The sequence below is a fragment of the Sparassis crispa genome (assembly GCF_003851025.1).
Source record: "Sparassis crispa DNA, contig_000012F, whole genome shotgun sequence".
In the NCBI taxonomy this organism is placed as follows: Eukaryota; Fungi; Basidiomycota; class Agaricomycetes; order Polyporales; family Sparassidaceae; genus Sparassis; species Sparassis crispa.
The window spans coordinates 153,424-167,926 of NW_020939759.1; the positions used below are offsets into that span (position 1 = coordinate 153,424).

A 14,503-nucleotide genomic window follows, 5' to 3' on the forward strand; every position below is an offset into this window, starting at 1 on the left:
ATTCTCCTTCACGAGAATTCGCAGAAAACAATGTCTTCTCATCTAAAGCGCTCTGTCTGAGCAGTCCTAATTCCTACCACCGAGCGGCGGACTGCCGCATCTGCAGCTATCTTCACCTGAGGCACCACTCTAGCCATGATTCTGTTACAGTCTGAATGGGAAGACGATTCGCATCTGCAGGAATCGTCGAGGCTCCCGAGGTATGCTACGCTTTCTATGGTTTCAAGTCGCTGGAGATGATTTGGAAGTGTTATTCAGCTATTACGATGCGGTAGCGTCTCGTCTCTTTGTTCAACAGCCTGCATTTGCCGCGAGCTCTCCGGATCTCAGTGCGCATCAGCGCCGTACCTCCAGCGATTTTCCCCCTACTCAAGTCGCCGGGAGCAGCAGTGGGCCTCCCGCGAACCCGTCGTATGTGCCCCACGCTCTTTATACGGGCGCGGTCACTCATGCTCTACTATATATATGATATAGCTCGCCCTTGCCGAGACACTTCAACCCAGTTGTGTATACATTCGCACAGAACTCCTTCAACTCGATGATGCTGTCTGCGGATCCACAGCAGTCCCCACTCTGCTACCACGTATCGGTGCAGATGAACTGCTTCATCCCATCGTCATACATCACTACGGTGCGTAGAGGTAACTCGGAAGATGGGGAGATGGTAGGATCGTTCGAGTACGATAAGCATTTCTTACTTGCCGATTGTTAAACCAGTGACTTATCGGCTGTCGCAGGATGGGGATCTCGCAGAAGAGGAGCACCGTTACAATTGACAACACGGAGAAGCTCGCCGGTATTGTGCTGAGCAAGACAGGCGGGAAGTCGAAGGTATGTGATAACCCGGCATGTGTTACCTATCACTGAACAGTGTGCTCAGCACATATGGCAATGGCGATGGCACACCAACTCACGCCTACATCTCAGCTGGCTCTGCGATAGCCCTGTCAGATACGTGAGTGTGCTACCTCTCGATCCGTTCCTCACTCCCAATACCCGGCCTATTTTCTTGCTTCTACCTCGACTAGTGCTACCTAAGTCACCACGTAGGCACATCGAAGGCGGTCCTCCTCGCATCCTTCACACCCCACTCGTTAACGCCGCGCGCGGACGGCCATCCATCGCCACCCGCCACATTGAAGGTCTTCCCAGAGGGCCAGCGGTACGCTGACCATATCGTGATGTCTGCGCTCATACTAGAACGGAAACGGCTCACACCGGATGGAGATAAGGCGTTGAGGTCATTGTTCAACTAAGCACGGTAGGCCGGGAATGGTGCGTCCTATGTATCCTCGTTCGAGATACAGATGAATGATGAGATTCTTTCCAGGTTATGTTTATCGCACCGGATCCATGGACTTCTTGTACCGCTAGATATCGCAACATGCTATTTCTCTGTCATGGAGCTTATCTGTTGTGGACCACCTCACATCCCAAGACGTGGATCAGACTGGCATTGTGCAAGGCATGTTTCATATTTCTCGCGCTGTCTTTGGCAATGCTTGCGATATTCTGAACTTTCGAACCGGAGGGAATCTTAGGTAAGCGCAGATTGAGCAACCGGAACACAAAGTCAGGCCATATCAACCAATAAGCAATGTGAGGTGTCTGGTTGCAGCGCTCTTTCCTTGTCTGAGCGATGGGCTAATCCTGTTTCACACAAACACCTGTCCATCGCACAGCATATCGCACCACCCTGCGAGCACACGACTTGAAGAGATTACCGGGTTCTCACTTCGTTTCCAGGCCGTAATGGGGGAGCATACTTTCAGAATTCAATGCCTTTGGACTCGGATACTGTTGACTAGTTCTGCCTAGGGCACAGGCAGGTCCTCACATTGATCAATGACGCCGAGATGCGCCGGGGGATCTGTGTCGCGCCCTCGACGGCTGGTTTGTCATAGTGTGACTGCAACTGAGGACATTATTTGGCTAATCCTCCGCGGTAGGCAATTGCTAGCCGTAAGGTGTTCTGCTCTCTGTTGCAATCAAACCTGCACCGATATCGTACCCCAGCAAAATGTTCCGCTTTCCTGGGATTCTTTTGGTACTTCATCATTGTTCAACGCTCATCGCGAGGTTACTGTCTTCAGCCTATGAAATCTTCAGGGTTGATTAATCATTCACGGGATATCGTACAAGCAATAATAGGACCCATCTCCTCTTCAGCCTTACTCACATCCTCCTTTGCCGCCTCAAGCTGGCTCTTGAATAATCCCGTCTGAGCCTTCCACCGCTGAAGTACCAGCGTCGCGACATGCGCTCGGGTCACCACGAGCAGCCTGTTGTGGTATACCCGTATGAAATCGCGGATATAGTCTGCATTCTCCTGGGAAATATGTGATTTGGACGCGTCCTCCTCAAGCTGAAGCGAGACTTGAGGTCGCATTCTCGCACTATCTCTTTGGCACTATCCTTACTGTCGTCGGTTGATCCACCCATGGCTGCATTGAAGAGGAATGTATGCTCATTGATCGACTGTTGGAGGAGCGTGCAGTGGCAACTGCATTGAGATGGTGAGTGCTAATAGCTTGAATGGGAAGGGGTCGATCTTCGGACGTCTGCCGGGATAGCCGTCGGGATGGTCCTAGAAACGGACGTTGGGACACCATCGCGAGGGTAGCCTATGAATGGTTACGCGTGTGTTGGGACAAGTCTAGCGATCTGGAAGGAATGATTCGAGATGATGGGTAGAATGGTGTTGAAATTGTACAAGATAGACAATATTTGGAGACCCAACCTGTAACCATGGTGCTTACATCCAGAGGTGAGTGTCGTACAGCGTCCGCGTTTTCCCCCTGGAGCTGAGCGTACGTTTCCCGATGTCTCCGAGGTAACATCTACTGAGCCGTGCCTCGCTTGGGTAACTCCAGGATCTCTGCGTCTTACAGACTTCTTGGCACACCATCCTCCATTGGGTATACATTTCTCTTCGGGACCTTAGCATGATTACAAAATTCTGGCAGGACAATGTAGGATCCGCATCGCGACTTCTTACAGCCAAACGCGATGTGTACTGTTGGAGCCGGCGTGCAAGGGCACCTCCATGTTACTTGACGGTCATAGGGTAACGCAGATCACACAGCTCCCCCAGATCGTCCATGCATAGCAGGGACAGTACAGTTTGAATGTATCGTGGATGTAGTGGCTAACGTTTGGGTGACAGGAATGCAAGGGATGAAACCGTCGTGCAACCTTCACGGGATTTTCCCGTCTTGTGCACGCGACCACTGATCTAAACACGCTTTGTCTGGTGTGTATATTCCCATTGTTTCAAGTCCCCATTTCGATGCGAGTACTTGCGCGTCACTGTAGTACCAGCCGCTAAGCCTCGACGCGAGACGTTGAATGACGGACTCGCCAGCGAGGTTCAAATCGACTTTGCATTTAGCAGGACCCCACAATGCCATTCATATGTTCAGTGACAGGGTGAATGCGGGATATTACAACGACTCGCGCCAGCTTCGCTCCTTTGCCCCAAGACTCTTAACATGTTTTGTGCGCTTTTAATCTTGGTGCATGGGCTTCCCTACACTGGATGATGGGCTCGCCTCAGCCTTCTATCTTGAACGTCGACGGTTGAGCAGGCAGAATTTGAAGAAACTGATACAGGTAATCATAATTCTCAAATCCATACACTATAATGCTGCTTATACCTACTTAGGAACGAACGTTGACGTTGCATCCTACGCTCGATCACGCATATGATTTGCTGTGAGCAAGGTCACCAGCGTTCTCAGTATCCCGCGTCGTAAACGGTTGAGGGTGATCTAGGATTACGTGTCGTACGGGACGAGCAAGAGGAAAATACTTGAGTGAGCTCAAAACTAATATGCAGAGATCATCGCAATGCTCACTCGCTGTCTGACTTGACGAAGTCATCATTTTCCTCAATGGCACTCGTAAATTCCACGTCATCTTCCTTGCATACGTTGCGACACATTTCCTGCGCCACCTTCAGATTGGCTTCGGCCCTGCGTACGTCGGCCTTAGCAGCGCGCAACTGCCTCTTCATCAATCCAAGCTTAATTTGGAATATCTGCAGGGCTAATACTGCGTCACTTTCGCGTGTGACAGCTTGCATCCAGCGCTGGTGGACGATCGTGAGATTGTATTCCGACTCACTCTGGTCAACATGGCGGAGCTTAGAGAACACAAGGTCAGGTTGTGTCATTGCGTCACGGATTGACACTCACCTCAGCCTGAGAGGCAGTTTGCACAGGAGGCATCGAGCGCACACGCGCCTGCATACTCCCATGTGCCTCCACTTGCGGCCGGTAGAATGACAGTGGGTGCGGTGCATGAACGGTGCGTTCAACGTTGGGCAGCAAGCCAGGTGGATAGCGGTCGTGATCAAACAGCGGTGTAAGGCCACCCTCAGGCACCTGGATGCCTCCGGCAGTGTAACTGATGTGAGGATATGCCGTAACATCTTCGTCGTCAGGTATGTGCCACATTGTGGCACGGGATCGGGGGTTAAGAACGAGGTGGTCGGCAGTCATGGGGTTTAAATAGGGAGACGGCCGAATGATAAGTCCTTCTGTATTGTCCATGTCTGGAAATTATCAAGTCCTAAGATCTTGATCTCCCATCAATTTTTAGGTGTACAGTAGTTGGCATCTGGGGAGGAAATGTGCCACCAATTTGGGTTCGTATCGGAAGAGAGGTTCATCCACTGCCATGAGTCCGGGTTCGTCAGTACGTCTTCGTCGTTCTACATCTCAGCGGTCGGTCGGAAAGCGATATTTTATCTGATTGTTGCTAACGGTACAAGGTGTTTGCTTTTCAGTTCCACAAGTACACCGGAACTCATTCTTTGTCAGGTGAGCAGTCTTGGACTGTTTTACGGCCTATGCCTTGTTCACCGAAAGTCGACTTTGATTGTCTTCCACTTCGTGCAATAATTGTGGCCTTAAGGGCCTCGAATCCTTTCTAACAACCTAATTGTAACCCAGTCCTCGTATAGACATTTCTTTGTTGTCAGTTATAGACGCAAAATAGCCTGAAAGTTTTGAGGAAGAAGAAATTTCAAGCGAATTTCTGATATCAGCCATGTCAGTGAGTCAGCGTTTCAACATCTGACTGCGTCTAAATGGAGCGCTCTCGGCCTAGAAATCGAACCTCAACATCGAGCAAACACGGGAATGCGCGCGGATATTCAGCGAAACTTACCACAATTGTCCTGACTCTGCCCGGTTGGTCAACCAACACTGCGAGTACACTCTGGCGAGATGCACTACCATCCGGCATTTGGGACTACTGACCTCTTTCGCCACCCCAGGTTTAAACCAATACTGAGCTGAACTCGGGTGCAATTTTCAGTTGTATATGATGGAATATCCTCGGATTTACATGCACCATCGGTCCGAACATTGCTTACCTTGTGCAATGTGACACTCACAATGGACAAGACTTTAGAAAGCTCCCACGCATGCTTGCACTCCCCAAGTCTCTTCGGATTTACGCGCTCCGTCGTAGACGACGTGATGGAGCTATTTTTTGGACAAACGGAACAGACAACGCATGAAGTGCTTGTGCTGATGTGACGAACATCGGTGGGAGATATTTACGCTATTGTAAGGGACAACTTGAACCTCCCATCTACCTTGTCTCCTTTTGCTTTCCCTCAGCAATCAGCATATCATTCTCTTCGTCCTTTATGTTGACACCAGCAACACCTTCATACTCGGTCGCAAACTCAAAGCCGCTCACCTTGCAGAAATCGCGGCTCTTGTCCAATATGACTTGCAAATATTCATCGGCCTGGCGCACGCGCTGTCCAGCGGTGCGCAATTGCTTCTTCATCATGACCTGCTGGATTTGGCATCAATGCAACCGCAGGGCCGTGGCTTGCTGGTAAGTGACCCGCCTCCGATTTGCTGTGGTGCGCCTGGACGAGGTCAGTCGCGGAGCACCTGCATCAGGAATACGACTTTGCTCTGGAGGCCTCTGCACTGCATTCCGCGGATGCCCCGGAGTCACGGAGGAACCCCCCGGCTTTCCGGATAAGGGCTTCTCCAGAACGCAATGCAGAGATAACGCTGTCTCAGGCTGAGGCATCATTGGATTTCATAGTGCAACAAATAGAGCATATCTGAATGTATTTGTCGTGGAGATTATTGCGAGACTCATCGTACAAGCAAGGTTGTTGCCGACGCCAGGCAGCATTTACCTAGTGTATTTGTCGTGGAGATTATATGCTGTTTTACTACTCCAAGTCCCATGGGCCATTTCAGGACTGAGGGCCTCATCGGCCATCCGAGAGTGTTCACGAGCCATGGGTTGGATCCTGTTGTGATCTACCTGACAGAGGTCACGCACAGCTTGGGGCTCATGAGCGGGGACATCTTCAACGGAGCATAAAGGAAGGTCCTTGTCCAAAATGCTTTCCACCACGAGGATGGACACTCACAGCTGATGCATCTGTCGCGGGACCGAGCTTGAATGAGTGCGCACTGGACTGGAGTTAGGAGCGGCAATGCGGAGTTCTATGGCGATGAAGAAGAGACAGGTGGAATGTCCTTGAGACGCTTTAAGAGTCGAAGGAGAATGTGCCAGCTACGTACAGGATGCAAAAACACGGGCAGCGTCGGAAGGCGGTCTGTGTTAGACGCCACCAGCGTTTCCGTGTTGACCAGAACCCACGGCGACAGAGACCTTTAAATGTCTGACAGTGCTGCTTGACCGGGCGGAACCGACTCGAGATGGATCTGGATTGGTGGCAAGCCTGCGAAACTCTTACCGAGAGGTAGTCAATTGGTCAGAATCAGAAATACCCAGCTGATGAGCTGAGGGACTATGACAAGTTCTTTTCCTCCCTTTTCAGACCTTTTGTCTTCCCATGTGGGTCGACGGTCGTAAGACGACTACACCTTCCAAAAGCGGTTGCGCGTATAGCCTCCCATCCGGCGCCGCCGCCTCTTCCTTCTCCCTCCAAGGCTGTGGTGATGCAAGTACTGGCATCCTGACATTGAAAATATTTGTCTACGGAAAGAATAATTTTCTCTGCAAGTCCTCTGCTTAATGGGGCACAAGAAAATGACGGCACCGTTTCCACGTCGGTCGTCTTCAACGTTTCAACCTTTACGTCCCTGTCAGAAAGCTCCTTCACCCCTCTCGTCCCAGCTTCGCCACAATGTTACACGGTCTTCCCCTGGGAAAGTTGAACAGTTTTAACGTTCATGGTCCCCATATGGTCCCATCCGTTCAAGACCCATGCGATGTCTCACCAGGAGAAACTCCCGGTCGTTCGCGCACGCCGGAAGCGCTTTCCTCTTCCTCTCCAACTCGTCCAGCTCGGGATCTCGCCCCTCACGTTCGGTCTCCTTTATCCCAAAGAACTCGTGCACGCCTTCGTACATGTCGTCCATCTCGAATTCGCTCGGCACACCGGCGATTACGCAGTCCAACGCGTACGAGATCCGCCCGCCTTTAGACAGGTAGTACATTACCGCGTCCATTTCTACGGGCTGGAGTTCGAAGGAATTGGTCCACGGAAGATCGCCATGGACTTTCCGCAGAATGCGCTCTTGAATCTGCTCTGCTGTTGGGTTGCTCGCGTCCTCGATTTCTTGTATGACCTGGCCTATGGCGCCGAATATGACACGAAATCCGAAGTAGAAGACCACGTCGATGCGGGAGCGGAGACGCGGAGGAATGTACGGCAGCCCTTCATTGGTCAGGATGCTTTGTTCTGTAATCGGCTGCCCGTCTACGAATATGCATTTCTGCATCTCCAGCAAGCTGTCGTAAAGACACTCTGCGCATGCTGTTGAACCAATAAGTGGCCAGAGTAGCATGGAACGAGGATATGCGCACCTTCGAGGGCGTAACGTATTTTCGGAGAGAGCCACCCACCCACGCATTGTCCGCACGTACACCCCCAGCTGTTCTTTTGGACGTACTCGTCGTCGGTTCCCGCGTATTGTCCCATTGCTCTCTTGAGCATGGCCTCGACACGCAATCCGCTGTACGAGTAGCCCAACCATCGCCTGTGTCTGGTCTCTTGAAGCTCTCTAGTCAGCCGCAGCTGGTCCGTGCAGAGCATCAAGGGTGTCCTTAAACGTGCGTTATCCCGCTTTACGAGGTCTTCTTGTACTCCGAGCTCGAGAAGGATATTCGTTGCAATTAAGTTATGGGCTTCAGCTGCACGATGAATGGGTGTAAAGCCTTCGTCGTCTTGCCTCCGGATAGACAGTGGATTCTGCAAGAAAGTGGCGCGGATAATTTGCTCAATATCCTCCTTCGTTGCACAGAAAATCTTGTTGTGAAGAGGATATTTCCTGGCGTACTCTTCCTTCTCTTCAACCTTGTTATCAACAAATAGCTAGGATGAGGTACCACGGAGTAGACGATTTTGTACTGTCGCTCTGACATCCGCTTCCTCGTGGGTGCGTAGGAAACCAGCATCGTTGGAGGATGGAATTTTGCGTGAAGGGTGGCCAATAATTGTGTCACCCCGACTCGTCTGAAGTCGTTCTGATTCACACTATCAGTAATTTTCATATACACGCGTCTATGATATGGGGCGCACCTTGTGATAGAAGGAAGAGAGATTCTTTGTCTCTTCGTCATGTTGGCTCTGATCGTGGAGAGTCGGCCAAGCCAATATAATATCGTCCTTTTGGACATGTTCTGATCTCAACAGGCTTCGTAAAGCCAGAGAACCAAGTCCTCGACCACGCGACTTTGACAAGTTAATGCCTTGAAAAGTGAGCTGAGGAGCGTTACTCACTGCCTCGTCAGGAACGCGCACAGATAAGATGTAGATGAGCATGCCGTCGCTCAACTCGTTCCCCCAGCAACCTGTACCCTTCAATTGCTCATCCTCGACGATCCATGGTCTCACCTCCCCGTACTTGGTGAATAATACTCGCCCCATCATTTCGAGCTCATCGCGGTCCTCCATGTCACTGTCCATAACCTGGTGGAACCGGCCCTCGCATGCGATACGCCGGTCAATTTGTACCGCACGCAGAGAAGCAACCTCTTTGCCTCGAGGGTATCTGACTTTAACATCGATGGTTTTGAAAACAGTGGGATAATCAGTCTTGGCATTCTCGTCTATCTTGACTGTGACTCTGCAGTCGCTGGGACGGATGGAAGGACCCGCGGGGCCAGATGGCCGGCGGGGAGAGGGGCGTGGAGTGGGCATGATGGAGGAAGGAGAAAGAAGACGGGAGCCATTTGAGCAACCTTGCGTCCTATATAGCCTGCTGACCTCACTTGGACGCAGAACGAGGTAACACAAAGCACCGATGTGACGTTTCGATCTTCTTTTCCCACATGGGGTAACCAAATTTCCATATGTGGGACGCTGAGTTTCGCGTCCGTCGTGGAGATCCAGATCTTGTCTGCCCTCGCTCAACAGGGATTATATATTATACTCAAGGGAATCTCAGGCAGAGCGCCTTCACGGCAAGTTCCACCTGCTTCTGGTCTGACGCCTCCCACTGAAGTTTTCTCTCACAAACGCACAACGGACGACCTCACAAAGCTGGACAGCCAATAATGTATGTCCCTACAAATTCACCGACTATGATACACGCTAGCAGGTACACGAGGTCAAACTCACACATCCTCGTCGGGTTCACCTTCTGCGTCCACATCCTCTTCGCCCTCCGCATCCTCATCCCCACCAGCGTCGAGCTGAGTGATATCATCCCCATCAACCTGCAGAGCCTCCTCGGGTGCGTCAGAAACCAGCAGGTCTATCGGTTGTCCAGCCGGAGACAACTTATTCGCCTCTGCTCCCGACTCCTCCATCATCACCGCCGTGTCGTCACTGGGAACGCTGTGCTGGCCTGTCACCGCTGTGAATGGAGTGTCTACATCCTCATACTTCATGTCGTCCTCCGCAGGCGCATCCACAACAGCATCCCCCATCTGAGTCGGTTCCTGCGGTACCTCTTGCTGACGTTCATCCACGTTGTCTGCCATGTTGACGTCCTCGCCATTATCGAGCGGTTCTATCTCGAGCGCAGGAAATTCGCTTGGTCCAGACAACGAGGACAATGATGATGCAGATGGTGGACATGAGCCAGGACTATGTGGTGAGCTGCCGTTCGCAAGCCGTAGAGGTTTGTGTTGACTTCGGGTGCACCTGGAAGGCGTGTCAACATTCTCAGGTGCGTGGCGAACACTACGGCGCAGGGGCAAGGGCGTGGGGAGCGTCTCCATCTCAGACGCAGACTCCACCCGCCGACGCTTGCGGGGAGACACGGATCTTGGCGCCGACGTAGGCCTCTTCGCGTCTTGGGTTGCATTCGATCTCGAGCGCAATTCGCGCATCGGCCGCATCCCGTTGCGCGCAAGCCTAGCAGGGGAGGCGGCGTCCTCCATCGTATGGTCTGCGCTGGATTGACCGTTAATTCTCGTGCCATTGCTCGTCGTGGCTCGGGTAGAGCGCCCCTTCCGCAGAGAAGGAGAGGGTTCTGGGCCTGTCTTCGTTGTGTCCAGCTTAGGGAGGTCATATGACATATCCCGACTTCGCAGGCGTCGATTCGACGCAAACTGCTCCTTGGCCATCTTGAGAGCCAAGGCTCTATCCTGCTCCAGTTGCATCGCATGCGGGGGATCAACACTCGGAGACCGCGCCAAAGGCTTCTCGGTGATCTTTGCAGGAGTGTTCTGGGTACCCGGGGTCACGACGACGACGTTGTCGTCGTCAAACAGCGCGAGCGCCGGCGACCTGGTAGCGTCCATGATGCTCGGTGGATCCACGGACTTCCCGGGTCGAGGGGTTAGCGGCGCATCGAGGCCAGGCGTTGCGTCCCACTCGGCAGCGCCCGTCGCGGTCACCGGGGTTTCAACCACGTCCGCGCTCTCTGTTTCGTTCGCCGGCAGGTGCTCCGGTCGCCGCGTGCGCGTGAGGATCAACGGGCTCCACTTCAGCTTCTCCGGCTTGAGCATTAGGTAGTTCTTAGCCTCCCATCTCGCTAGGTACTGCGCGACCTCCTCCGGGTCCCAATGTATCATATACTCTTTTGGAGGCACGAATGGGCCCTTAATCTTCTCGTCGTCCTGCGTCTGGGTGCGTTGCAGGTGCTTCCGCGCTATCCCATTCTTGCGGCCCTTCGGGAACCTGATGCTCTGACCGGGAAGCGGTCTCATGGGAGTCGCTGCAACGTCAACTCGGATCATGTTGAGGTGCACGAGAGTGGAATGTATATCTTCGATAGTCATCGAAGTGGCGGCGCTGATATCTAGAGGATCACGTTTTAGCAAAAGGAGAAATTTCTAGAAATACAACATGAACAACCTTCCAAGCGGGGGTTCGGCGGTGCCGCGCGAAGATATCGCATAAGGGAAAGTGTCCAGTAATTCCTGTATCCTAGAGCGCCAAGAGCAGAGAGTGGCTTCTCCGGTGAACCAGCCCTTCCCTCCTTCTTCGACAACAGATAGCCTAGACAGCCAAATATTCAGAGCCACAGTAACATAACTGGCATACGACTCACTAAAATCGATGAGCAAATTCCCCCATCCCTGTCGTTGGCGCACGGGCAGCGTCATGATGCAACTGACATTATAGTCTTTGGGGCTCTGCTTCTCCTTGCTGAAGTACCCGACAAAGTGGGCGCCCACCTCGTCTACCTCAGTTATGACGTAGAAGAGGAACGGCTCGACGTCGTAGAAAAGCGACTTGTGATCGAGAAACATCTTGGATAGTAGACACAGGTTCTGGCAGTAAATTTTGTTTTTCCGCCCGTCGACCTCAAAGATGGAAGTCGCGCCGTCGCGATAGATTTCGTCACCGGGCGGGTGCCGCATCTTGCACTTCATCTGAGAGCGAAAAGGGGTATAAGCGAGCAGCAACTAAAGATAGGCTTTGGTTTGCGGCCTACCTGGTGTCGCCCCGCGCCAAATCGACTCTTCATGTACTTGAGGCAGAACTCGCACAACCATAGGCGTCCGTCAGGTATGCTCGCATACTCCTCTGGAAACGGCGCGTCGTACCACGTCTCGATATCGTAGTCACCGAAGCGTATCCGCTGGATTCTCAGGCCGTTCGGAGGTTTCGGCGGTGCCGGACCAGGCGTTGACACACTGGGCGAATGTGACGGCTCGGGTGTGACCCTGGCTATCGGTACTACAGAGATTTGTGTAGCTGAGCGCAATGGTCGGCTGGACGGACCTGCTCCAGCCGTCTCTGGTATGTCCGGCAGGGTTGGCCTAGGAAAGAGCTTTTCCTGCAAGAAATATGAGCAGAATGAAGGACTTGGGAACGCATATACCCACCTCCGCCGTAACCCTACTCCTCTCGAAACGCTGCTTGTCGCCGTTTGTGATGGATGTGCTCGTGGTATCCCGATCTTCAGGGTTCAAGAACTCGTCAAACATGCCAGATTTAGGCTCTTCAGGTTCTTCCTCACGCGCTTTCCCTTTACCCCGGGGTGGAAGGCGCAGTCGGATGACGGGCATGGCCTTGGCAGGAGACCCCGGTGGGACCGGAGAGCTGAGGCGGAGGCGCATGCGCTTGACCGCACGCGGCACAGAGAGCGTCGCGTCAGCCTCGTCTGGCTCGTTGAGCATCAGTCCCTTGCCCTTCCAGCGGCTCTTGCTCTTCTTATGACTCCTCTTCGTGGTCGGCGGATCGTCGTTGTCTACCTCCACGACCACATCTTCGTCGGAGTCGTCCGATTCTGACACGACGATGACTTCGTGTGGAGCCTGACGCGTAGGGTGACCGTGGTCAGGATGGTCGTAGTCGGGTATATGAGAGGTGGATGCTACAGATGCTTGGCGGAGCTGCGGGTCGATAACTTCGTCGACCTCGTCGTAGGGAGGCGATTGGTATTCTGGTGCAGATGCAGATGCATGGACAGGTGGAGGCATGAGAGGAGGACAGAGTGGGCAATGCCATCTTCCCGGGGGTGTTTCTACCAGCGCAGGGTCCAGACAATCCATATGCCAACCTGGGCCAAGCAGGTCAACCATGGATGGTAGAAAAATCGGCATCACACACCTCTATCACAGTAGTCACAGAATACCATACGATTCTGCAGAGAAGTTGAGCAAGAAAAGCGTAAGGTGCTGTGAGAAGTTAAGACATACATCGCCTTCCTTCTCATGGCACACTTCGCAGTTCTTGCATTCCGCGCATTTCCAGTCGTATGAACGCATGACCTCGCCAATATCTGACAAGTCCATGCAACTGGGATGTCCTGCCAAGCGGGTACGCATCAGTAAGGTACAGTATGGGAACACAGTAAAGCCCACCACTGCGGCGACAATCCGCACAAGAAACCATCATCTCTGGCACACCGTCTTTATTTTTTGCATCGTCTCCCTGACAGTATCCACATTCCTCTTCACGGCGAGGCTGCCGCTTCTTCTTGGATGGCCTTAGTGGCGGGGGCGGTGGCTCTTCGACTTGATAATAAGCAGGCGAAGGCTGGGGTGCAAACGGGTCGCCCTGCGGTCCCTGTGAATACTGCCTTGGCGGCGGAAAGGGAAAACGATGAAAGGAGGGATGGGCACGGACGGACTAGTCAACAGTAGTCAGTTGTGATCGGCACCGCGCCTGTAAATGATCTCGCGAGAGCGCGACGCGACGCGTTGCACTCCGCGTGAAGTGCGGCAGACACGTTACTCGGCGCACTCACCTGCACATCCGCGACACCCCCGTTCATGCCCATCAACGCCGGGTCAAATTGCGGCGCATTCAGCGCGGGGTCGATTGGTATGGCATCGCTACCTGCGAAAGGAGTGGTGCGTTCTGCGGACTCTGGATGGGGAAAGCTGAAGCCGTCCGTGTACGGTAGGCTGCTCATCACATGAACTGGCACTGGGCGAACTTGACGCAAGCGGAATGAGAAGCGGTCGCTCGTCGAGGGCGACGGCGACGACGGTGTATGGAGATTGTTTGTGCTTTGTTTGGCGACGTGGGCACTCAGCTCGGACTTTGGAGCTCAGGGTCAAATTTGCAGCGCGGCGGCTTTCACTCTCAGCGCACATGCGGCGACGTTGGCAGACAACGTGCAACTGCTCACGAAAATGCGAGTTCGTCGTGAAGGACAATGCTCGGCGACGAGCGTGGAACGGGGGTGCTGGCCACTGGCACTGGCAGCTCGGCAGAGGCGAGACACATAAGCGGGCCGGCACGTGAGAAGGGACTGGTGGCGGCGGCCTCAGTCGCCGTTGGTTCGATGGGCTGGATAAATGCACTCGTGAACACAGCTCTGCAGCTCGCCGTAACAAGACGTTTCAATCGCCACGCTATCGTCCGTGCGTATCAGGAGAGCGTGAAAGATCCGTAGACACCGTGCACCGTGCCCCCATTTGTGGCGTGGCCGTCGCGGTCCTTTCGCTGCACTTCGAGCCTTCTGTCGCCCGCGGAAAATTCAACCGAGTACGCGAGTTGGCAGCAGCCCTAGTAGAGCAATTTCTGGGGTTCTAAACGGCGCAAAATACCGGGAGAGGGAGGTGTGGTGGCCTGCTTCGTAAGGGTGGCTGAAGGCGTGGCTCATACAACCAAACAACAAATAAGGCTCCGTGGGCAGCG

The 14,503-nt window shown here is 53.3% G+C and overlaps 6 protein-coding genes across 6 annotated transcripts; 1 reads left to right on the forward strand and 5 right to left on the reverse strand.

The window, feature by feature from the left end:
* Nucleotides 1-135: 135 nt before the first annotated feature.
* On the forward strand, nucleotides 136-1,256 carry SCP_1300520 (hypothetical protein; the record flags this gene model as incomplete). The annotated part of the gene is made up of 6 exons (XM_027763349.1): nucleotides 136-200; nucleotides 259-411; nucleotides 475-678; nucleotides 738-831; nucleotides 881-955; nucleotides 1,029-1,256. 6 exons carry the CDS (start codon nucleotides 136-138, stop codon nucleotides 1,254-1,256), a joined length of 819 nt encoding a protein of 272 aa, XP_027619150.1.
* An 863-nt stretch (nucleotides 1,257-2,119) lies between these two features.
* SCP_1300530 (hypothetical protein) lies at nucleotides 2,120-2,389 on the reverse strand (the record flags this gene model as incomplete). The annotated part of the gene is made up of 1 exon (XM_027763350.1): nucleotides 2,120-2,389. One exon carries the CDS (start codon nucleotides 2,387-2,389, stop codon nucleotides 2,120-2,122), a length of 270 nt encoding a protein of 89 aa, XP_027619151.1.
* Nucleotides 2,390-3,853: 1,464 nt separating this feature from the next.
* On the reverse strand, nucleotides 3,854-4,457 carry SCP_1300540 (hypothetical protein; the record flags this gene model as incomplete). Its single annotated transcript, XM_027763351.1, has 2 exons — nucleotides 3,854-4,144; nucleotides 4,197-4,457. 2 exons carry the CDS (start codon nucleotides 4,455-4,457, stop codon nucleotides 3,854-3,856), a joined length of 552 nt encoding a protein of 183 aa, XP_027619152.1.
* Nucleotides 4,458-5,601: 1,144 nt separating this feature from the next.
* Nucleotides 5,602-5,808, reverse strand: SCP_1300550 (hypothetical protein; the record flags this gene model as incomplete). Its single annotated transcript, XM_027763352.1, has 1 exon — nucleotides 5,602-5,808. One exon carries the CDS (start codon nucleotides 5,806-5,808, stop codon nucleotides 5,602-5,604), a length of 207 nt encoding a protein of 68 aa, XP_027619153.1.
* A 1,364-nt stretch (nucleotides 5,809-7,172) lies between these two features.
* On the reverse strand, nucleotides 7,173-9,154 carry SCP_1300560 (hypothetical protein; the record flags this gene model as incomplete). Its single annotated transcript, XM_027763353.1, has 5 exons — nucleotides 7,173-7,768; nucleotides 7,819-8,308; nucleotides 8,458-8,478; nucleotides 8,534-8,686; nucleotides 8,735-9,154. The coding sequence occupies 5 exons, from the start codon at nucleotides 9,152-9,154 to the stop codon at nucleotides 7,173-7,175; spliced, it is 1,680 nt and encodes a 559-aa protein (XP_027619154.1).
* A 416-nt stretch (nucleotides 9,155-9,570) lies between these two features.
* On the reverse strand, nucleotides 9,571-13,772 carry SCP_1300570 (hypothetical protein; the record flags this gene model as incomplete). Its single annotated transcript, XM_027763354.1, has 9 exons — nucleotides 9,571-11,204; nucleotides 11,261-11,404; nucleotides 11,457-11,781; nucleotides 11,844-12,188; nucleotides 12,238-12,914; nucleotides 12,965-12,998; nucleotides 13,054-13,163; nucleotides 13,219-13,486; nucleotides 13,605-13,772. The coding sequence occupies 9 exons, from the start codon at nucleotides 13,770-13,772 to the stop codon at nucleotides 9,571-9,573; spliced, it is 3,705 nt and encodes a 1,234-aa protein (XP_027619155.1).
* Between the last annotated feature and the right edge of the window lie 731 nt (nucleotides 13,773-14,503).